At 51.4% G+C, this 24,920-nt stretch overlaps 1 protein-coding gene across 1 annotated transcript in view; it reads right to left on the reverse strand.

Annotated features, from left to right (window-relative positions):
• LOC107112828 (chromosome unknown open reading frame, human C20orf27) overlaps positions 1–24,920 on the reverse strand; it is a 62,316-nt gene that overhangs the window by 2,229 nt on the left and 35,167 nt on the right. The window contains exons 3-4 of the mRNA XM_015414020.1: positions 21,629–21,767; positions 3,032–3,154 (exon numbers count right to left, since the gene is read on the reverse strand). Of these exons, the coding sequence (XP_015269506.1) occupies positions 3,032–3,154; positions 21,629–21,767 (262 nt within the window). The remainder of the gene's footprint in view (positions 1–3,031; positions 3,155–21,628; positions 21,768–24,920) is intronic.

The raw sequence follows: 24,920 nt of genomic DNA on the forward strand, positions 1-24,920 counted from the left end.
TGAACCGCTACACCACGCTGGCTCTCAGGAGCAGAAGACGACGCTGGGAGGACGGGACCGGGAGTCGGTGTGATCCAGCACTCTTTTCCCAATGGGAACACTGGAGTTCAGTCAGTCCACCCCCCACATCCTACACAACAAGCAGCTTTAAGGGGACAAGCAGAACGCCACTGTCCCCCCCATCCCAGGTTGCCAACTCTGAGTTATGAAATTCCTGGAGATTTGGGGTTGGTGACAATGTTCCCTCTAAGCTGTGGAGTCTTGTGAGCTACTGGCATTAAAATTGTGAGCGAACGATTTGGCTACTGCACAAATTACATTGCTCTGGAGCCATCCTTCCTGAGCTAAGACAAAAATCTGAGCTGAAGGCTAAAAAACTGTGAGCTAGCTCACACTAACTCAGCTTAGAGGGAACACTGGTTGGCGTCTGGGGAGGGTGGGGATTGGAGGGACTCAGGGAGGTATGATGCCGTAGAGCCCACCCTGGGGTCCCTGGGGTCCAGGTGGGGCCGGAGTTCTCCTGGAATTACACCTGATCTCTAGACTACAGAGATCAACTCCCATGGAGGAACTGGCAACTTTGGCGGTTGGACTCTATGACATACCATAGAGTCTAGGAGAAAAAAGAAGTCCTAGAGTGACAACACGCAACCCACTAAGCTGGCAACCCCAGCCCACCCTCCAAAGCATCCATTTTCTTCAGGACAGTAAAAAGCCCAGCGGCACCTTTAAGACTAAGAAACTTGATCGTAGCGTAAGCTTTTGAGAAACACGGCTCTCTTCGTCAGAGGCATCTGACGAAGAGAGCGGTGTTTCTCGAAAGCTTACGCTACAATCAAGTTTTGTTAGTCTTAAAGGTGCTACCGGGCTTTTTACTATTTTGCAGCAACGGACTAACACGGCTGACTCCTCTGGGTCTATTTTCTCCCGGGGAACTGATCGCAGTAGTTTGGAGATCGGTTGTAATTGTGGGATGTCTCCGGGCCTCACCTGGAGATAGGCAACCCCACCCCTGCCAACCATCCCTACGGCAGTGGCTAGCTTCCTACCATGAAAGGGTGTTTCGTCAATTCCCCCTCTCCTTTTATTGCAAGCCGTTGCCGGTCTGCACTTAGGAGGAGCAATTAACGCCTCTCAGCGACTCCTCATTTTAATCTTGGCTTCAGTCTCCCTCCCCGTACCTGCATGCGCGTGGGGACCACCAGCTTATCGCTGCCGCCTGTACATCTATCCACCGTCCACGGCTTGAGCAAATGTACATCCGGCAAGATTTAATTTCCTGGGCACCGGAGGCCCTTCGCCACGGGCGGATATTAAGGCAGATGCCAAGATAGCCGGAGCGTCTCCAGGCTGGGACTGTGTGGGTGGGCACCAGTAAAGCAGCTGTTTGTGTTGGCACGAGCCAAGCTGCCCCACCCCCGGGGCATGCCCCGGCCTGCAAAGTTGCAAGAAGGGAGGGGCACCCCGCTCCAACCAATGCTCCCTCTAAGCTGTGGAGCTTTGTGAGTAAAAATTCTACTTTGTGAGCTACTGGCATGAAAGTGGTGAGCCAGTGATTGGGCTGCTGCATGAATGAGTTTGCTCTGGAGCCCCAGCCTTCCTGAGCGGAGACGGAAACGTGTGAGCCGGAGGTTAAAAAACGGTGAGCTGGCTCACACTGACTCAGCTCAGAGGGAACACTGGCCCCAACCGAGCCACCCCGGCAGCTGTCAGGAAACGACAACCCCCTGAGGACTCCGCCACCACTGCACACAATGCTGGACCTCACAAAGAACCTTGGGTCTGTTTGTGCAAATCGATTAGCGTGGAATGGAAAACTGCATTCCAGAATCCCTTGAACCCTTCAGAGGGATCGTGGGAAACACCTCTTTGATCACAGAGGAATGGCGGAAGGAGAGCCAACACGGGGGGGGGGGGGGGGGTTTCCCCCCAGTAAGGTGAGTGTGAGCTAGCTCACAGTTTTTTAGCCTCCAGTACACACATTTTTGTCCTAGCTCAGGAAGGATGACTTCAGAGCCAACTAATTTACACAGCAGCCAAATCGCTCGCTCACAACTTTAATGCCAGTAGCTCACAAAGGAAGAATTTTTGCTCACGAGATTCCACAGCTTAGAGGGAGCATTGGTGGCCACCCTTTTTGACCCTGAGGGCACTTTTGGGCCTCTGACACAGTGAGGCGGGAGCAGCCACAAAATGGCTGCTGTAAGAGGCAGAGCCAGCCACAAAATGGCTGCCGCCGCTTACCTTCAACCACACTATGAATATTCTTGTGTTGTGGTGGCAGCTACTGCCAAAGCAACGTTTATAAAAATCCGCACAGCCAATCAAATCACCAACGGCCAATCAGAAGACTTGCTGGACAAAGGGCCCACCCGACCCCACCCACTTCCTTAAAAGGAGGAGGAGGAGGAGGAGATTCGATTTATATCCTGCCCTTCACCACCCAAAGGAGTCTCAGAGCGGCTGACAAACTCCTTCCCCTTCCCCTCCCCACAACAGACACCCTGGGAGGCACGCGGGGCTGAGAGAGCTCTGACAGAAACGGCTCTTTTTCAAGGACAGCTCTGACAGAACTATTGGCTTTCCCCAGGTCCTCCCGCCGACGCAAATGTGGGACAATTGGAGGAGTGGGGAATCAAGCCCGGTTCTCCCAGATTAGAGTCTGCGCACTTAACCCACGACAACAACTGGCTCACCCTTAGCAAGCGCCAGGAGAGGTGTCAGAACCACGTTTGATTCCCCACTCCTCCACATGCAGCTGCTGGTGTGACCTTGGGTCAGTCCCAAGTTCTCTCAGAGCTGTTCTCTCAAGGGCAGTCCTCAAAAGAGCTCTCTCGGCCCCACCTACCTCACAGGGGGCGTCCATTGTGGGGAGGGGAAGGGAAAGGAGTTTGCAAACCGCTCTGAGACTCCCTTGGGTAGTGAAGGGCAGGGTATAAATCCAACCTCCTCTTCTTCTTCTGCGGGCACCAGGTTGGGGACCCCTCGTAGACGGAGAGGATGGGACGCAGACGGCGGAGGGGAGACTCACCCATCACTCTGGCCTGCACCACCACCTTGACGGAGGCTCTGTTGTTGGTCGCGCTGTGGAGCTCCACCTCCTCGCGGAGGACCCCTTCTTTGTGGGCCGTGTACTCGCACTTGACGTTGTAACCTGCAGCCAGGAGGGAGAAGCAGATGGGGTCACAAGGCTCCCGGGAGCACTCGGCCGCCCGCAAGGCTCAAGCCGAGACAGGGAAGACGCACGGACACCAGAGCGACGAGAAGTCGTGGGAGTGTTGGGTGTTACAAGTCAAAAACACTTCAGTATTTACAGGGTTAATGATGTTTGTTAAGTCACATGTTTGTTTGTAACCAATCTGTTTTAGACAATAGGATGCCCAGGAACTTTGGAGCTAATTTGCTAGTCTGATTGGAAACGAAGGTGTCAAGTATTTAACATATTGGCTTCTCCTCCCGTTCTTTGTTCTGACTAGAGAAGGAGACGCCATTCTGCTTCTTCCCGTTTTACCTTTTAGCTGTAAGGATGTAGCCATTTTAGCTCCTTGTTGTTTTATATCCTGTGTACCTTTTCCCCATGTTAGGTTTATAGTAAACTCTTATATTTTAATACACACCATGGACTCAGTCTCTTAATACTCTGCTGACTTACTCAATAAGAATCCCAACTGGGAGCCACCCGCCCAAATGGCTTTTTCAAGCATCTGATACGTACCCAGAGAGAAAGGCAATAAATAAGGCCGCTGCTGGCCACGGAAAGTGAAATCTCGGTGTTCAAAGACTGTAGATTGCCAACTTACCAGCCGTACCACTTTATTTCGGGACAGGTGTCCGGTCTCTAACGGTAGCAATTCTGATTTTATTACTATGCCTGTCCTCAGCTGCCCAGACAGCAACTTGGCAATACACGTTTCTCTCTGGACACAGCCCACCCGGAAATTCTCATAAGAAAGCACCACGGACCTGAATATGGGTCTGCACGAGATTGGGTACCTTGACCGTCAGCAGCAAGAATATTAGTTAACGTTCCATGGCATCACGGGCTTGCAGAACCCAATGAGGAAGTCTGAATGCAGAGCATTTTAGGGGTGTTTTGTACACCGTTCCCCCCCTACGCTGAAATTATCTCCATGACTGAACTCAGCAACCTAAAACAGGCCATGAATACTGCCTGTGTGAGAGGGGAGGGATGTACAAACGTAGGGTTATATGCAATTGTGCAGAGTTTAACATGAATTGTGCATCACTCTCCCAGTGAACCATGCAATCCTAATATGCACAGTGGATCTGCTGAATACTGGCTGTGTGTTGCACCTTACAATGTGGACTACAACCCCCACTACAACAGAAACTGCAAGTTTCCAGACACGGAGCTGGCCAATCTGTACAAAAAAACATGCAGAGAGTCGTCTCCCAACTGTTCCTTCCATGGGGTGAAAAACAAAACTAAAAATAAATTTTAATCATCCATTAATTATATTAAAGTAAGAATATCAAAACAGCCCCCATCCAGTCCAGCATCCAGTTCCTCTGGATGTCCAGCAACAGGGCAGAGAGGCCAAGGCCTTCCCCTGATAAGAACCTCAGAAGAGCCCTGCTGGATCAGACCAGTGAGGGTCCATCTAGTCCAGCCTCCTGTCTCACACAGGGGCCAGCCAGTTCCTCTGGAGGGCCAGCAACAGGGCAGAGAGGCCGAGGCCTTCCCCTGATAAGAACCTCAGAAGAGCCCTGCTGGATCAGACCAGTGAGGGTCCATCTAGCCCAGCCTCCCGTCTCACACAGGGGCCAGCCAGTTCCTCTGGAGGGCCAGCAACAGGGCAGAGAGGCCGAGGCCTTCCCCTGATAAGAACCTCAGAAGAGCCCTGCTGGATCAGACCAGTGAGGGTCCATCTAGTCCAGCATCCCGTCTCACACAGGGGCCAGCCAGTTCCTCTGGAGGGCCAACAACAGGGCAGAGAGGCCGAGGCCTTCCCCTGAGAAGAACATCAGAAGAGCCCTGCTGGATCAGACCAGTGAGGATCCATCCAGTCCAGCATCCTGTCCCATACCGTGGCCACGCAGTTCCTCTGGAGGGCCAACAACAGGGCAGGGAGGCCGAGGCCTTCCCCTGACAAGAACCTCAGAAGAGCCCTGCTGGATCAGACCAGTGAGGGTCCATCTAGTCCAGCATCCTGTCCCACACAGTGGCCAACCAGTTCCTCTGTAGGGCCAACAACAGGGCAAAGACTGAGGCCTTCATAAGAACATCAGAAGAGCCCTGCTGGATCAGAACAGTGGTCCACCTAGTCCAGCATCCTGTCTCATACAGTGGGCAACCAGTTCCTCTGGATGTCCAGCAACAGGACACAGAGACTGAGGCCTTCATAGGCCTTCATAAGAACATCAGAAGAGACCATCTAGTCCAATATCCCGTCTCACACAGTAGCCAACCAGTGGCCTTCCCCTGATGTTGCCTCCTGGCTCTGAGATTCAGAGCTGACTGCCTCTGGGTGTGGAGGTTCCCTTTAGTCACCATGACTAGTAGCCATTGATAAACTTATCCTCCATGGATCCGTCTCATCCCCTTTTAAAGCTGTTTATTCCTGTGGCCATGACTACATCCACTGGCAGCGAATTCCACATTTGAATCACTCACAGTGATTAACAACTAATAATAAATAACAACTAATAGACCACACAAACCATAGAAAATTGCTGTACTGCGTCTGTACACGGATCTCTTTTCCAGTAGGGCAAATAAAACATGAAACTAATTCATACAGAGCAATCACCCCATGACACATATTCAGTTACTCAAAGATGAACATGAACAGAACACCCAATGTGTTTCGGCTACAGCATTCCGCAGTGGGGCAATAAGTATTTTCCAGCTAAAAGCTTCTGATGAATACCATCAACATCAGATAATATCTATATACAAACATCTCCGGAAATATCTCATCTATAGGAACATAAGAACATAAGAGATGCCAATGTTGGATCAGGCCAAAGGCCCATCCAGTCCAACACTCTGTATTACACAGTGGCCAGAAATACCAGAGCCATCAGGAGGTCCACCAGTGGGGCCAGGACATTAGAAGCCCTCCCACTGTTGACCCCCCCCCAAGCACCAAGATGACAGAGCATCACTTGCCCCAGAGTCCCTATCTATACCTTGTGGCTAATAGCCACTGATGGACCTCTGCTCCATCTTGTGTAGTAGATATTGGAGATCTCCTCTTGTGTAGTAGATATTGGAGACGTGACCAATGTTCCCTCTAAGCTGTGGAGTCTTCTGAGCAAAAATTCTACTTCCGTGAGCTGTTGGCATTAAAGTCGTGAGCAAACGATTTGGCCACTGCATAAGTTAGTTTGCTCAGGAGCCATCCTTCCTGAGCTAAGACAAAAATGTGTGAGCTGGAGGCTAAAAAACTGTGAGCTAGCTCACACTAACTCAACTTAGAGGGAACACTGCTTGCAACTGGTCAGCGGGAGGAAAGGCGGCACAGTCATCGCGTCAGATCTCGAAAGCTAAGGAGAGTCGGTACTTGGAAGGAAGCCCACCAAAGAAGACTCTGCAGAGGAAGGCGATAGCTAACCACCTCTGCTTCTCCCTTGCCTTGAAAACCTCTTGCTGGAGCCACCAAAACTCAGACTCTAAGCAGGGTTGGTACTTGGAAGGGAGACCACCAAGGAAGGCTCTGCAGAGGACGGCAATGGCCAACCATCTCTGCTTCTCCCTTGCCTTGAAAGCCCCTTGCTGGAGTCAGCAAAAGTCAGAAGCTAAGCAGGGTTGGTACTTGGAAGGGAGACCACCAAGGAAGGCTCTGCAGAGGACGGCAATGGCCAACCATCTCTGCTTCTCCCTTGCCTTGAAAGCCCCTTGCTGGGGTCGCCCGAAGTTGGCTGCAACTTAATGCAATTTATACACACACACACACCCTGAGAATTCGTAAAGTCTATGTTTATACCAGGGCTTCGTTGAAGTCCTGCCGCTATATATGAGACCAGAACCGCATAACCAGGTCACACCAGATAGGATACTATTTAGATGAGCATCGAACCGTATTCAAAGGAAATGTGCCTTTCTCAGCAGGCCGCTGGTCTGTCTATGCCGCGCAGCCTTCTCTGACCGCCACGGCTCTCCAGTGCTCCCTCTAAGCTGTGGCGTTTTGTGAGCACAAATTCTACTTTGTGAGCTACTAGCATTAAAGCTGCGGGCTGCTGCGTCAATTAGTTTGCTCTGGAGCCGTCCTCCCTGAGCGAAGACAAAAATGTGCGAACCAGAGGCTAAAAAACCTGTGAGCTAGCTCACACTAACTCAGCTGGGAGGGAACGCTGCAAGCTCTCTGGCGAGCGGGGTCTTCCAAAGACCTGCCGCCAGACAACCTTTTCCCTGGAGACGCTGGGGACTGAACCGGGGGTCTTCCGCAGGTACAGCAGGGGCTCTGCCCCTGCGCTCCAGGGGGCCCTCTCTATCAGAGAAAGAAAGCAGGTCATGCGAGGTCAGCTTTCAAGCGCCGGCTTCTGCAAAGCGGCAGTGCCTGAGAAATGAAAGGCTGCCCAATCTCTGACATTTTGAGATGTAAACACTTGGAGACCATGGGCTGAATTTCAAGTAGGCTGAAAAATCACACAGGCAGCACCCAGCCTGTCTGGAAGGGGGGGGGGGCTACAGCAATCTAGCTACGAATACGTGGGAAGTCTTAACCTAGCTCTTTTTTAAAAAAATAATATTTTTATTGATTTTCCATCACCTACACCCAACAACATGTGCTGATTATACCATTCTACATAGACGAGCATACAGCCTTTTTAACTTCCAGTATTCATCAATCAAATCTCTTCCTGACCGTTCCTTTTAACTTTCCATTTATATAGGTTCCCCCAATTTTTCTCAAAAGGATCTTCATCTTTCCCTTTTAATATACAAGTTAGCTTATCCATTTCGGCGACCTCAAACAATTTTTGTATCACTTCTAGCTTATCTGGAATCTTATCTGTTTTCCGGTACTTAGCATAGCTTATCCTTGCTGCTATTATACAATGCAACAACAAATTTTTCTGTTCTTTTCTATACATTTCGGGGATAATGTTCAATAAATATAATTCCGGTTTCATTGGTATTGATTCCTCCATAATTTCCTTTAACATCACTGCAATATTCCCCCAATATTCTTTAGCTTTGCAGCATGTCCACCACGTGTGGAACTAAGTACCAATATTCTGTCTACATTTCCAACATATATTAGTCGATGCCTCGGAAAATTTTGCTAGTCTCGAGGGGTATAAATACCATCTATGTATAACTTTATAAGTATTTTCCTTAAAGGGAATTGCTCTAGTGGTCTTCATATTTATGAGGAAGTCTTAGCCTAGCTCTAAGGTAACCCACCTCGAGCCAATTTGCAGGGAAAGGCCAGTTAGAAGTGCTCCAAATCAACCTTCGGATACACTTCCAGTTCATGGGCAAACAAACGTCCTGTTATTATCGTTATTTAAAACATTTATTAGCTGCTTTTTAGTTGTTGTAGATTTTCCGGGCTGTGTGGCTGTGGTCTTGGCCTTGTAGGGCCTGACGTTTCGCCAGCAGCTGTGACTGGCATCCTCAGATGTATAACACAGAAAGACAGAGTACTCTCTGTGTCAAGGTGAGAAGAAAAGAAGTGGTAGGCAGGTAATTTGTATCTACTCAGGAAGGTGGGGTAGGGCTGTGACACGCTAATTTGTATCTACTCAGGAAGGTAGGGTAGGGCTGTGACACGCTAATGGAGGAGCTTTCCTGAGGAGGCTCTTTTGCATACGGATTGGCTGTTGAGATTCTAATCTTACCTGTAGCATTACTGTAAGATGTGGAGCCTTTTGTGTTTTTCAGGACAGGAAGCCATGCCCTATTTATTTTTAAACTCTCTTCTTTCCTGTTGAAATTGTGTTTATGTCTATGAATTTCAATGGCTTCCCTGTGTAATCTAACATGGTAATTGGATGTGTTGTCCTTTGATGACATATTAGCTGCCTTTCTTCTTTATAGCGCTCAAGGCGACTTACAGATTAAACTCATAAAAAAATAAAAGAAATCAAGTGCAGTCCTGAATATATAAAAAAATCTCATTTATTTCTTTACAAAAATTCCTATCCTGCCCTTCTGCCCTTACAAGGGCCACCGAAGCAACAAACGATTTAAAACATACGTTGGGGGGGGGGGGGAATCCCACTTAAAACCTATTAAAATAAAAAAAAACCCTCCCAAACACAGACCATTAAAACCATCTTCAGCTGCCTCCTGAAGATCGACAGTGAGGGGGGGCCAGGCACCCCTCTCCGAGGAGGTTGTTCCATGATCGTGGGGCTGTCACCGAAAAGGCCCCGTTCTCTTGTGCACCTGCCAAATGAGGTCCTTGTTAACTTCAAATCGATATGTGGCAGGTGCACCCCTCCGCTTCTGGGCCCTGATTCCCCACTGAACATGACTGGGGGGGGGGTCTTGCAAAATACATGTGTCACTGCTGATTTCGTCTTGCATGCCCGGGGACAGACCTTGAAAGGGACGTTTGCTTTTCGGTTCCAACTGGCCTGCTGGAATCTCCAAGGCCCGAAGCACAAGCGTGGCGTGGAGGAGGAGGAGGAGGAAGGGATTGGATTCATACCCCCCCCTCACTACCCGAAGGAGTCTCAGAGCGGCTTACAATCTCCTTTCCCTTCCCCTCCCCACAACAGACACCCTGTGAGGTCGGTGGGGCTGAGAGAGCTCTGACAGGAACTGCTCTTTCCAGAACAGCTCTGAGGGTGCTTGTGACTGACCCAAGGTCACACCCGCAGCTGCATGTGGAGGAGTGGGGAATCAAACCCAGTTCTCCCAGATTAGAGTCCACGCTCCTAACCACTACACCAAACTACCATGCATTGGGGGAAGCCCCCCTTTTACACTCTCAAGCAACGCTTTCTAATCAGAAGCAGGGCTTTCTCTCATTTTAATTCATTCCTACCCCACCTTTCTCCCCGGGGGCCAAACGCGGCTTACAGCAGCCTCCTCTCCTCCACCTTATCCTCACAACAGCCCTGTGAGGTAGGCCTGCGTGACTGGCCCGAGGTCACCCAGCGAGCTTCCACGACAAGAGCTGAGATTCGAACCCACGTCTTGCACATCCTCGTCCGGCACTCCACTACTCACTCTCACAGCAAGGCGGCAGATCGGAGGGTCTGTTCAAACGGCGCCCCTCTTTCGCCTCCCGTCGCCCGAAGCCCTTTGCCTTCCACGGACGGCTGACTCACCCGACTCAGGAACAGAAGTCTGGCTTGAAGTGGCAGAAAACCACTCGTGTTTTTTCTTTACAGATGCGCCTGGCCGTTAACAGATGGGAGTCGAGGAGAGGATCTCATCACCACAGGCCTCGCAAAAGGAGGCAGCAAATGAGACCATCTGGCGGGTGCCTCCAGAGGGAGAGGAGGAGGAGAGAGGTCTCTCCGTGCTGGAACTGCCTGTGCAGGACAGAGTGTCCCGAGTTCAAGGTCAACCTCCAGACCTCCCCCCTTGAGTCCCCTTGCACGCTCCCCTCCCCCCTCCCCTCCTTTGCGGAGTGGAAAGAAAGCAATTCCCCATCTGGGTTTGCTGTCAGGAGGAACACAACGCAGGCACTGTGCAAATGAAGAGGGACCGTCCAGGGCCGGCTCACTCACTAGGCGAACTAGGCAATCGCCTAGAGTGGGCCGGCCCTTAGGGGCGCCAAGCTGCACCCGGCCCCGTACTCTGGGAGTTTCTTGATTATTTGTGTTTTTTATTCTTCCTAAAATGCATTAATTTTTAAAAATTGGTGGGTGCATGCGGGGGGGGGGGGTGTGCCAGAAGGGATCCCCACCTAGGGTGCAAAATTAGCTGGGGCCGGCCCTGGGACCGTCCAGCAGTAGTTCTCTCAGAGAAACTGCTCTTTCAAGGACAGCTCTGAGAGAACTACGGCTTGCCCAAGGTCATCCAGCAGCTGCAGGAGGAGTGGGGAATCGAACCCGGTTCTCCCAGATTAGACCCCGCGCACTTAACCACGACACCAAACTGGCACTACGCCAAAGGAAATGGCACCCCAAATAGTGAAACTGCTCTTTCAAGGACAGCTCTGAGAGAACTGTGGCTTGCCCAAGGTCATCCAGGAGCTGCAGGAGGAGGAGTGAGGAATCGAACCCGGTTCTCCCAGATTAGAGTCCGCGCACTTAAGCCCGACACCAAACTGGCACTACACCAAAGGAAGCGGCACCCCAAATAGCCCCATGGTAGCTACGGGCCAGCCTGTAAACCACGCCTGTTAGGTCGCCCTCTGGAGCAGAAAGGTGGGGACCGGACCCCCTTGGCTCCGCTTTCTGGAAAGGACGTTGTCCTCCTCTCTGCAGTGGCTGCAGCCACACTGGGAAGGAAGGAGGAGAGCTGTGCTCTGGAGCTGTTCACACGAGTAACACAGGGGGGAAGAAACTAGGCAATGTGGGGAGGATTTGCGCCACTCGTTTCTAAGAGTCTTCGAAGAATCTAATCCCTCTTATGCGCCAGCCTCCGCATTCGGGAGGGCTCGCCGCACCCCTCATCCCGATCAGCTGAAATACGGCAGACAGAACACAAACCCTCCTGTGCTTATCCACGGCTCAGCTGGCCGTGAAATGAGCGCTGGCTTCAAGCGAGACACAGAGAATGTACACCTGCGAGCATCCCGGACTTCCTCCAGCTCCAGAATATGGGGGGGGGGAGGGAACGGCCCCTCAAGGGTCCGGCAGTCGCAAACCGACTTTCCAAAAAGGGCAGGGCGCTGCAGAGCAAAGCGTTCCCGTCACGTCCGGCCCATTGCAGGGGATCGATGTCTGTAAGTCAAATGCCAGGCGCGAGAGCCTTCGGTGCCAATCTCCTCGAGCCCTGGAGGCCGGAGAACGCACGGTGCCTCCTCGAGCCGCTTCCAGGGGCCTCGGCAGAAGCGGCGTATGTACACACACGCGCGCACAACCAACCTTTTCTACTGCAAGAAGCTGCAGAGAGAAAAGAGCCACAAGATTGGAGTCAGAGCAGCTATCCTGGCCCTCTTGAGGAGCCAAGCAGACCTTCAGCTTATTCGGCCTGGATCTCAGAATCCTAGAATCACAGGGTCGGGAAGGACCCTGCAGGGCATCTAGTCTAGCCTCCTGCTCAATGCAGGATCAGCCTAGAGCATCCCTGGCAAGGGTTTGTCCAGCTGCTGCTTCAAGACCGCCAGGGAGGGGGCGCTCACCACCTCCCCAGGCGGCTGATTCCACTGTGGCACAACTCTGACGGTCAAAACGTTTTTCCTAATATCCAGCCAGTACCTTCCTGCCCGCAATTTAAACCCACCACTGTGAGTCCTCTCCTCCGCTGCCAACAGGAACAGAGAGCCAGTTTGGTGTCATGGTTAAGAGCGCGGACTCTAATCTGGGAGAACTGGGTTTGATTCCCCACTCCTCCGCTTGCACCGGCTGATGTGACCTTGGGTCAGTCACAAGCTCTGGCACAGCTGTGCTTGAAAAAGAGCAGTTTGTGTCAGAGCTCTCTCAGCCCCACCCGCCTCACAGGGTGTCTGTTGTGGGGAGGGGGAGGGAAAGGAGTTTGTAAGCCACTCTGAGACTCCAAGTGCAGGGCCAGGGGTATAAATCCAATCTCCTCCTCCTCCCAGAAGGTCCCAGGTTCAATCCCCGGCATCTCTAGTGGAAAAGGGACCAGGGAGTAGGTGATGTGAAAGACCCTCTGCCTGAGACCCTGGAGAATGGTAAAGAGGGGCCGTGGCTCAGCGGTAGAGCATCTGCTCGGCGTGCAGAAGGTCCCAGGTTCAATCCCCGGCATCTCCAGTGGAAAAGGGGCCAGGGAGTAGGTGATGTGAAAGACCCTCTGCCTGAGACCCTGGAGAATGGTAAAGAGGGGCCATGGCTCAGCGGTAGAGCATCTGCTTGGCATGCAGAAGGTCCCAGGTTCAATCCCCGGCATCTCCAGTGGAAAAGGGACCAGGCAGTAGGTGATGTGAAAGACCTCTGCCTGAGACCCTGGAGAGCTGTAAAGAGGGGCTGTGGCTCAGCGGGAGAGCATCTGCTCGGCGTGCAGAAGGTCCCAGGTTCAATCCCCGGCATCTCCAATAGGAAAGGGACCAGGCAGGAGGTGATGGGAAAGACCTTGACCTGAGACCCTGGCTCAGCGGTAGAGCATCTGCTCGGCGTGCAGAAGGTCCCAGGTTCAATCTCTGGCTCTAGTGGAAAAGGGACCATGCAGTAGGTGATGGGAAAGACCCTCTGCCTGAGACCCTGGAGAGCTCCTGCCGGTCAGAGTTGGTAATACTGATGTTGATAGACCCAAGGGTCTGATTCAGTAGAAGGCAGCTTCATCCGTGTGTTCATTCCCCAAATGTGTTCATATGAAGGCAACTACCTTGAGTCAAGCTTGTCAGAAGTTCAAGGTGTGGGGGGCTTCAACACTTTTGCCCCTTTCACACAAACAGACAGCTATATGGGCCAAACCATGACACAGAAGTGCACTTTAATTGCAGAATTCCTCAGCTCTCAGAACTGGCATTTTTTCTGGGGCATAGAATCATAGAATGTTAGAGTTGAAAGGGATCTTGTAGGTCATCTAGACCAACCCCCTGCACTCTGCAGGAGCATAGCCGAAAGATAGCCCTACAACATACCCGAAAGAAACACAGTTATGCAGCAGGGAGAATGCCAAAGATGGTGGTGGAGGAGGATGACGAGGAGACTGGATTTCTACCCTGCCCTTCACTATCTGAAGACGTCTCAGAGCATCTTACAATCTCCTTCCCCTTCCCCTCCCCACAACAGACACCCTGTGAGGTGGGTGGGGTTGAGAGAGCTCTGAGAGAAACGGCTCAGGAAAGAATAGCTCTGAAATAACTTGTGACTGACCCAAGGTCACCCCAGCAGCTGCATATGGGAGCATGGGGAATCAAACCCGGTTCTCCCAGATTAGAGTCCGTGTTCCTAACCACTACAACAAACTAGATTATGGACTGTATATGATCGTAACCTGCTGAGGTACCTCCCCTCTCTAAACCCCAGGGAGGAGGAGATTGGATTTATACCCCGTCCTTCGCTACCTGAAGGAGTCTCAGAGCGGCTTACAATCTCCTTCCCCTTTTCCTCCCCACAACAGACACCCTGGGAGGTAGGCGGGGCTGAGGGAACTCTGAGAGAACTGCTCATGAGAGAACAGCTCTGAAAGAACTTGTGACACACCAGCAGCTGCAGTGGGAAATCAAACCCGGTTCTCCCAGATTAGAGTCCGCGCTCCTAACCACGACACCAAACTGGATTGTGGACTGTATAGCATTGTAACCTGTGGAGGTCCCTCCCCTCTCTCTAAACCCCACACTCCCCAGGCTGTAGGCCCCCCCCCCAAATCTCCAGGAATATGTCAACCTGGAATTGGCAGCCATTTCCGGGGTATAAGCTTGCCAGTCTTCTGCCCTGGGACCTTTAACGACCCCATGGCAACCCCTTGTGCTCATCCCAGGCCGACAATCGCTGGGATTTAGGTTTCTTCTCTCGTCCTACAGATAGATCTAGATGGGTAGCTGTGTTAGTCTGCCCGTAGCAATAGAAAGGGGCCGCGGTGGCTCAGAGATTAAGATGCTGAAGCTGCAGACCGGAAGGTCGGTAGTTCAGCAGTTCGAGACCCGAGTGCCGCGTGACGGAGTGAGCTCCCGTCTCTGGCCCCGGCTCCTGCCAACCTAGCAGTTCGAAAGCAAGACATTGCAAGTAGAAGAAGAGATTGGATTTGTACCCCGCCCTTCACTACCCAAAGGTGCCTCAGAGCGGTTTACAAACTTCTTTTCCCTTCCCCTCCCCACGACAGATGCCCTGTGAGGTAGGTGGGGCTGAGAGAGCTCTGACAGAAACTGCTCTTTTTCAAGGACAGCTCTGACAGAACTGTGGCTTGCCCAAGGTCATCCAGCCAGGTGCAAGTGGAGGAGGAGTGGGGAATCAAACCCGGTTCTCCCAAATTAGAGTCCGCACACTTAACCACTACACCAAACTGGCTCTCTAAGTAGATAAATAGGTGCCACTTTGGTGGGAAGGTAACAGCGTTCCGTGCCCCTCAGCATTTAGTCATGCCGGCCACATGACAACGGAAAAATCTTCGGACAGCGCTGGCTCTTCGGCATGGAAACGGAGATGAGCACTGCCTCCTAGAGTCGGATTTGACTAGCTTTTGAGCAAGGGAAACCTTTACCTAGCAGTAGAAAAGAGCAAGCATCCAGTAGCACCTTAAAGGCTAACAACATTTGTGGCAGGGGAGGGCCTTCTCTCTCTCTCTTTTTAAAATACTTTTTATTGCTTTTCTTCCTATACACTACAAAGACTTTGACTCAGATTTAGGAACTGCGGCCCCTAAAACTTTTAAACTAAATCTCCCCTGTCAAGAGAAGAAGAAAATCAAAGCTAAGAAGAAATCTAAGTGAAGATCTGAGATTACCTATGTTGACATTTAACTTACTTATATTCTCAACCAGATATGATGTAATAGCAAAAATGCCTTTATGTTCTTTCTTTTTGAACACTTTTATTAGATTTTAAAGAACTGAATGAAATTTTTAGCATGTAGACATATACTTAAAGCATTCGATTAGCCTATCAAAGGTTCTTGGTACTCTCTTAGTAGTTTTAGTTTTATAGCCGAGGCCTTCTCTTGATAAGGACATCAGAAGAGCCCAGCTGGGTCAGACCAGGGAGGGTCCATCCAGTCCGGCATCCTGCCTCACACAGGGGCCAGCCAGTTCCTCTGGATGGCCAACAACAGGGCAGAGAGGCCGAGGCCTTCCCCTGATAAGAACACCAGAAGAGCCCTGCTGGGTCAGACCAGGGAGGGTGCATCTAGTCCAGCCTCCCGTCTCACACAGGGGCCAGCCAGTTCCTCTGGAGGGCCAACAACAGGGCAGAGAGGCCGAGGCCTTCCCCTGATAAGGACATCAGAAGAGCCCTGCTGGGTCAGACCAGGGAGGGTCCCTCTAGTCCAGCATCCTGTCCCACCCAGTGGCCAACCAGTTCCTCTGTAGGGCCAACAACAGGGCACAGAGACTTTCATAAGAACATCAGAAGAGCCCTGCTGGATCAGACCAGTGGTCCACCTAGTCCAGCATCCTGTCTCATACAGTGACCAAACAGTTCCTCTGGATGTCCGGCAACAGGGAGGAAGAGCCCTGCTGGATCAGACCAGTGAGGGTCCATCCAGTCCAGCATCCCGTCTCACACAGGGGCCAGCCAGTTCCTCTGGAGGGCCAGCAACAGGGCAGAGAGACAGAGGCCTTCCCCTGATAAGAACCTCAGAAGAGCCCTGCTGGGTCAGACCAGTGAGGGTCCATCCAGTCCAGCATCCCGTCTCACACAGGGGCCAGCCAGTTCCTCTGGAGGGCCAACAACAGGGCACAGAGGCTGAAGCCTTCCCCTGATGTTGCCTCCTGGCTCTGGGATTCAGAGGATTAGTGCCTCTGAATGTGGAGGTTCCCCTCAGCCACCATGGCTGGTAGCCACTGATAGACTTCTCCTCCACGAATCTATCTGATCCCATTTTAAAGCTGCTTATTCCTGTGGCCGTCACCACATCCTCTGGCAGACGTGGGCATGCACACGACACCTGATGCCCAGCACTAAACTTTGTTGGTCTTCAAGGTGCCACCGGACTCCAACTTTGTTCTGTTGCTTCAAACCAACACGGCCACCCGCCTGAATCTATCCTGGTGGACTGCAGACACACACACACACACACACACACACACACCCCGAGCAAATCTGGAATCCCACTGGGAGCTGAGCCCCACTGATTGTTCCCCACCCTGCTAGCACGGAATACGGGGGGGGGGAAGAGAGAGAGAGAGAGAGAGAGAGAGAGAGAGAGAGAACGAACAAACAAACAAACGAACGGAGAGGAGCAGGCAGAGAAGTAACTTTGCGATTAACTATTCCGGGAAGCGCTGGCAAATTTTCGCTGGAAGAACAAGCACGCCTCGTGCCACACAGTTGCAGCACGTTCATCAGCCACGCGGGGGATAAGAACGGTGCCGCAGCCAGCCTCCCCCTCCCCTCCCACCGCCACCGCCACTGCAGGGATGCTCTCCGTAGCTGCAACAGAACTGAGCGCCAGCAACAAGCGGGGACATCTGCGGATGGAGCAGGGAAATGAAACAAAAAAACCGCCTTCACTTGTTTCCTCACAGGCAATATCCCTCCCCCGGCGCAGGTTTATTTGGGTCATTAGAACCGCCTTGAGATCAGGTGGCATCCCTTTGGAAGCGGCAGCTCAGTCAACACGCAGGGCCTGTGAATCAGTGTGCCCTCTAAGCTGAGTTGGTGTGAGCTAGCTCACAGTTTTTTAGCCTCCGGTTCACAGATTTCTGTCTCAGCTCAGGAAGGAGGGCTCCAGAGCAAACTAATTAATGCAGTAGCCAAATTGCTCGCTCACAACTTTAATGCCAGTCGCTCACAAAGTAGAATTTTTGCTCACAAGACTCCACAGCTTAGAGGGAACATTGCCTGCGATACCCTGAGATCTCAGAGACAAAATCCTTCCGGTTGCCAACTTTGAGTTGGGGGATTCCTGGAGATTTGGGGGTGGAGTTTGGGGAGGGTGGGGGTTTGGGGAGGGACCTCAGGAGAGTATAATTCCAGTTCGGTGTAGTGGTTAGAGAAGAAGAAGAAGAGATTAGATTCATACCTCGCCCTTCACTACCCAAAGGTGTCTCAGAGTGGCTTACAAACTCCTTTCCCTTCCCCTCCCCACAACAGACACCCTGGGAGGTAGAAGAAGAAGAAGGAGAGATTGGATTTATACCCTGCCCTTCACTACCCAAAGGAGTCTCAGAGCGGCTGACAAACTCCTTTCCCTCTTCCCCTCCCCACAACAGACACCCTGTGAGCAATGCTCCCTCTAAGCTGTGGAGTCTTGCGAGAAAAAATTCTACTTTGTGAGTCACTGGCATTAAAGTTGTGAGCGAGGGATTTGGGTACCACATACAGTTTGCTCTGGAGCCCTCCTTCCTGAGCTAAGACGAAAATGTGTGAGCCGGAGGCTAAAAAAAAGTGAGCTAGCTCACACTAACTCAGGTTAGAGGGAACACTGCCTGTGAAGTAGGTGGGGTCGAGAGAGCTCTGACAGAAACAGCTCTTTTTCAAGAACAGCTCTGACAGAACTATGCTTGCCCAAGGTTATCCAGCAGGTGCAAGTGGGGGAATCAAACCCGGTTCTCACAGATTAGAGTCCACGCACTTAACCACGACACCGAACTGGCTCCTTAGAAGGAACACTGTTCTACCCTAACACAACACTGGATCATGGGGTGGGGGCCGGATCAACCATCATGCTCAGTGGCGTTCTCATGTACAAGGGAACACCCCCCCCCCCACAACATTCCTTCCCTTCTGCATTCCATGGGGGCGGAAAGGCTCCATGCGTGCTCAAAGGAATGGCCACCTGATGGCTGCCGTCCGTCAACAGGTTCCGCCTGGCATAGCTGCCACCACTTGAAGACAGGAGGCCTCTCCCCCCCCCCCCCCATACACACACACACAATTTGTGACAGGGCACTGTGTGTCCATCACCAAATATCTCCACCGAAAATTACAGCGGATTTACTGATACGAAATGACCCTCAGACTACGTCAACTATGTACTCGAAACAACTTCTGTTTCTAGAAGCAACTTTTACACACGGTGCGGTCTCCTCACTGTCAATACCTCAACGTTACTAAGAGATTATGATATATTGTTAACACTAATATGTAAAAAAAATATTGATTATCCTAATCAGTCGTGGTTTCCTGTTTGTTGGTTGGGGTGGGTTTTTTGTGAACCACAATAAGTTATGAAGTTATATAGTAAAATAGTTATTGTTATTTGGGTATATTTACTATATTGTAATTGTACTGCCTGGATCTCTCTCTCTCTCTCTTTTTTTTTTGAACTATGGTGCTGGAGAAGACTCTTGAGAGTCCCTTGGACTGCAAGAAGATCAAATCAGTCAATCCTCAAAGAAATCAACCCTGACTGTTCCCTGGAAGGCCAGATAATGAAACTGAAGCTCAAATTCTTTGGCCACCCAATGAGAAGGGAGCACTCACTGGAGAAGACCCTGATGCTGGGAAAGATTGAAGGTCAAAGACGACGGGGACGGCAAAGGATGAGATGGTTGGACAGTGTCATAGATGCAACGAACATGAAATTGAGCCAACTTCAGAGGATGGTGGAAGACCAGAAGGCCTGGCATGATCTGGTCCAGTGTTCCCTCTAGGCTGAGTTAGTGTGAGCTAGCTCACCATTTCTTAGCCTCTGGCTCACAGATCTTCGTCTTCGCTCAGGAAGGATGGCCCCAGAGCAAACTAATTTATGCAGCAGCTGAATGGCCCGCTCACAACTTTAAGGCCTGTAGCTCACAAAGTAGACTTTTTGCTCACAGGGCTCCATGGCTTAGAGGGAGCATTGATCTGGTCCAGTGGGTTGCAAAGAGTCGGACTCGACTGTGCGACTGAACAGCAACAACAACTGCCTGGATCACTTAAAGATGTATATTACTGTTTTTTCTAAGTCACTACTAAATGTTTACAGTTTTAAGATTTGTTTTATAATTCAACAAAATGTATTAATAATAACAACAATAACAACAATAACAACAATAACAACAATAACAACAATAACAACAAAACAACAACAAAACAACAACAAAACAACAACAACAACAACAATAAACCCCAAATATCTCCACCAAGTAAGAGCCAGGCAATCGCTTGCTGGGAAACGCTTCGGAGACGCACCTCTTTACACTCCATTCTGCAACCTGCTTTTGCATCCCGCCTCCCTTCCATCTTCAGACTGGGAGAAAAGGGCTCAGAAATCTCCCTTCTGACTTGGATCTGGCGAAGGGAGCTTTGAGTCTCCAAAACTCATGCCCCAGAATCCTGTTGGTCTCTAAGGCGCTGCTGGGCTCGATTTCAGCATTTCTACGGCAGGCCTGCCCTGCCCCGCCCCGGATGGCTTTCAGCTGGCCCGATCCCGTCAGAAGCGAAGCACGATCGGCCTTGACTAGTATTGGGAAGGGTGACCTCCAAGGAACACCAGGGTCGTGACACAGAGGAAATGCCAAAGCATCTCTGAAACCTCTCTTGCCTCAAAAACAAGTCTAGCTCGCCACCTCGTGGTGCATAACGTTAAAAGAGCTAGAACAATCTTAGGATCCCCTGGCTATACTAAACACGCTAAAAGGTAAAGGTAAAGGTTCCCTTGCTCGAATCCGACTCTAGGGTTGCGGTGCTCATCTCCGCTTCAAAGCCGAAGAGCCAGCGCTGTCCCAAGACGTTTCCGTGGTCATGTGACTAAACACCAAGGCGCACGGAACACTGTTACCTTCCCACCGAAGCGGTACCTATTGATCTACTTGCCATTTCTTGCTTTCGAACTGCTAGGTTGGCAGGAGCTGGAACTAGAGACGGGAGCTCACTCCGTCATGTGGCACCCGGGTCTCGAACTGCTGAACTACTGACCTTCCACAGCCTGCAGTTCAGCGTTTTAACCACTTGAGCCACCGCAGCCCCACACTACCACAGGATAATTAATTAATTCCCTCCTCCTGAGACCCTGTGTGGTGTAGTGGATAGAGCGGTGGGCTAGGATCTTGGGAGATCTGGGTTCGAATCCCCCACTTCTCCCATGGAAGCTCATGGGATGACCTCGCTCTCCACCTAGTGGTGCAAAACACTAGAAAGAGCCAGAATTTCTGGCTGCCAGACAATTTTAGGATCCCCTGCTTATACTATGCACAAGGCAATATGGTAATTATTATTAATAAATTACTGCAGGCCAACATGGTTCACCTTCTGAAACAATATCTGATTCCTGTCATAAAGAGATATTCAAGTTGGTTCTCTGCTAGAAAATGTCACCTTACCCCAAAAAAGGGCTATGTTTATTTATCTTAAAATTTATTTTGTGCCCTATCTTTCTCTCTAAAGTGGCTTACATCATTCTCCCTTCCTTTGTTTTATCGCCACATCAACCCTGTGAGGTAGGCTAGGCTGAGTGTGCGTGACTGGCCTCAGTTTGGTGTAGTGGTTAAGAGCGTGGACTGTAATCTGGGAGAACTGGGTTTGATTCCCCACTCCTCCACATGCAGCTGCTGGTGTGACCTTGGGTCCGTCACAAGTTCTCTCAGAGCTGTTCTCTCAGGGGCAGGGTGTCCCGTTGTGAAGGAAGGGAAAGGAGATTATAAGCCACTCTGAGACTCCTCTGGGTAGTGAAGGGCAGAGTATAAACCCAATATCCTCCTCCTCCTCCTCTTCATCTTCATCTTCTTCAAAGTCACCCAGTGAGGTTCCACGGTATGAGTCTAGGACCAGGGTCTCTCAGGTCCTAGACCTAGTTCAACACTCTTTACCACTACACCACACTGGCTCTCCTGTGTGCAATTAAAAGAGGTGTGGGGCGGAATGAATGCAGAGTAGCAAAAAGAGACACAGACACACACACACAACCAAAGGCTTGCTTTGTCTGGGGGGGCGGGGGCATTTTGGTCATCGATTCTCTGTCGCAGGACAGCCACGGAGCAGGCAAACGCCTGGACGACAGCCCACCTTCGCGCTGCGGAGCAACCGCCGGCAGGAGGGGAGCGCTTACCTTCGGACGCCGGCGTGATGTCGATCACTCGAAGGTTCAGGTTCGGCAACGGCGCGGCAGATATTTCTTTCCCCAGGCGCTGTACAAAAGGCAACAGGAACGTGATTTCGTACTTGTGCAGGATCTTCAGGAAGCCGACCTGAAAGGAGGAGGAGGGCCAGGGCCAGAGTTAGACCGGCGCTGCTGCGAACACACCGGGATCCAGAACAGCAAGAAAAGAACCAGGCAAGACAGAACCCAAAGGCCACTTCAGGGGCTGCAGATTACGAAGGACATTCTCCACCATGACGGAAGAGGTGCTCACACCCCGGCCACGGTAGATAGTCACAGAATCATAGAATCACATACAGGCCATCTAGCCCCACCCACATGTCAAACATGTGGCCCGGGGGCCGAGTCAGCCCCCCCCCCCCCCCCGGGAGGGCTTCTATCAGGCCCGCAGTGGAACTGGCTGTCTCCTGCTGCTTCTTCCAGTTCTGCTGCTGCTGTGTCATCGTAGGTACTACATACACACAAAACCTTTACTGACGTGAAAGCACAAAACATCGTGGCAATACGGGAAAATACTAAGATGCATCAGTCACTTACACTCGGCTATTCAAGCCTCGCCTTCTGATGGCATAAATATAAAAATTCTGCAACAGCCTCCGTTATTTCGCAATTAGAATGAAACAGAAGAAAGTGAACAACTGAGTCATCAGAATGTCAGCTCTTACCCTCTAGAAGTGGAGTAATAAAACGAGATCGGATATCCCTACAGAGGGGGCAATGAAGTATGGCGTGCGTAGTGGATCCTATATCTTTTACAGAGCCCTAAGGACAAAGTCTGTCTACATATGGTATCTGGCGGTACCTCCCAAAAAGCACCTCTGATGGCGGAACATTAAAGCGTGTAAGCAGCTATGCTCTGCGATGATATGGGGCTGTTCAACTTGACAGATACTTCGCGGTAGAGCCCACGTCAAAAGTCCCTAACCTAGTGTCATCGTAGGTTTGCGGCTTACAGATACACACCTCAACAGCATACTCGAGACTGCAACAGCACAGACATTTTAATGCAGTAATTCAGAGCAAGAGGTGTCAGTTATCAGACACTGTTAAATGAACAAAATATTGCCAGAGTGCTGATGTTCTAAGCATGTTTTTTATTTTAAGTTTTAAAAACCCTTTGTGTTTGTGTCCTTTATAAAGTTTATATCTCCGCTACCTGGCATGACATTTTATGACACACCCGGCCCGGCCCGGCCCAACAAGGTCTCATCCAGGGCTATTTTTGGGCAAGAACGCACAGGAACGGAGTTCCGGCTGGCTTCAGAGCTGGCCACGCCCACTACAGCCAAAACCTCTGCGTGCCTGGCTACAGAGGGAAGGCCTGGAGAGTGAACCCCCCCCCCTGGCAACTCCGAGGCAGGTGGGCCGGGGGGGGGCCTGGAAGGATCAGGGAAGCATTTAAATGCCTCCCGTGCCTTTCCCGGCCTGTTCAAGGCCTGGCTTGTCCGGGTGCCCTGCAGCTGCGGGGCGTCCGGGCAAGCCAAGGGAAGGCATGGGGGTGTGGCCTAATAGGCTAATGAGCTGTGCTGTCAGGGGTGTGGCCTAATATGCTAATGAGTGTCTGATATTGGGTGTGGCCTATTATGCTAATGAGTTCCTGCTGGGCTTTTTCTACAAAAAAAGCCCAGGTCTCATCTATGTCAGATAACAAATGAGCTCGACACCCCTGGTCTAGAGCATCCCGGACAAGAGTTTGTCCAGCCTCTGCTTAAAGACAGCCAGGGAGGGGGAGCTCACCACCTCCCCAGGCAGCTGATTCCACTGTGGCACAACTCCTTAGTGTCAAAAAGGTTTCCCTAAGATCCAGCCGGTACCTTCCCGTCCTGAATTTAAACCCGTTCTTGCGAGTTCTCTCCTCTGCTGCCAACAGGAACAGCTCCCTGCCCTCCTCCTCTAAGGGACAGCCCTTGCAATACTTCAAGAGAGCAATCCTGTCCCCCTCAACCTCTCGTTCTCCAGACTGAACATTCCCAAGTCCCCCAGCCTTTCCTCCTAGGTCTTGGTCTCCAGGCCCCCGATCATCCTCCTCGCTCTCCTCTGCACCCGCTCCATTCTGTCCACATCCTTTTTGAAGGGAGGCCTCCAGAACTGCACACAAGACTCCAGGTGCGGCCTGACCAATGCAGTGTACATTGGGACTATGACATTTTGCGATTTGGATGTTATGCCTCTGTTGATACACCCCAAGATCGCATTAGCCTTTTTTGCCGCTGCATCACGCTGGGTGCTCATAACGTTTGGTCCACCCTCACTCCAAGATTTCATTCACACACACACTGCTGCTGCTCAGAAGTGTATCCCCCATCCAGTATGCGTCTTCCTCTTTTTTTGTTACCCAGATGCAGAACTCGGCACTTTATCCTTGTTAAATTGCCTCTTGTTCACATCTGCCCACTTTTCCAGCGTGTCCGGTGTCCAGATAGTGCATGTGAAGCATTGAGACACCGGGGAGTGAGCTGTGTGCGTGCTCAGCCGCTCCAGCCTCCCCCCCCATCATGGTGGAAACAACTACCCACCAGAAGCCACGGCAATCACAACTCTGGACCCGAGGAACCGGGCTTTGACTTTCAAAAGCTTCCATGCTGAAAACCTTGTTCGTCTCTAAGGTACTACTTAGGGTTGCCAAGTCTTTTTTACTCACCGGCGGGGGAGCGTTTGCTCGGTCCGGGAGCAGCCCGCGGACGTGCGTGCGCCGCCAGAACGTCACAGGAAGTGACGCACGACGTAGAGCACGTCGGGGGCGTGGCCCAGATCGTGGGGGGGACCATATGGTTCCCCCCCACGATCTGGGCCACGCCCCCCAACGTGCTCTACGTCGTGTGTCACCTCCAGTGTCACATCTACAGGGAGAGCAAACTAATTGATGCGGCGGCCAGATCGCTCGCTCACAACTTTAATGCCGGGAGCTCACAAAGTAGGATCCTTGCTCACAGGACTCCACAGCTTAGAGGGAGCATTGCTCGGGGGATCCATAATGAAAAACCTGGCCCCAGCTTGCTAGAAATCTACTGGGAGCTGGACAGCTTGCTTGGGCCACAAGATGAAGCCACCACTCCGGTTCCTTTTGGATTTTAACTTCTGGTACGGTAAAACTCCAGAGCACGACGGAAGACAGGAGGGCCTGGCGTGATGTGGTCCGTGGGGTCGCGAAGAGTCAGACTCAACTGTGCGACTGAACAACAACAACAAAGAGGCCCCACCATTACACACAGCCCCCCCCCCCCCAGCTCCTGGAGAATCT

The sequence above is a fragment of the Gekko japonicus genome, unplaced genomic scaffold (assembly GCF_001447785.1).
Source record: "Gekko japonicus isolate JY-2015 unplaced genomic scaffold, Gekko_japonicus_V1.1 scaffold2662, whole genome shotgun sequence".
NCBI classification, from domain to species: domain Eukaryota; kingdom Metazoa; phylum Chordata; class Lepidosauria; order Squamata; family Gekkonidae; genus Gekko; species Gekko japonicus.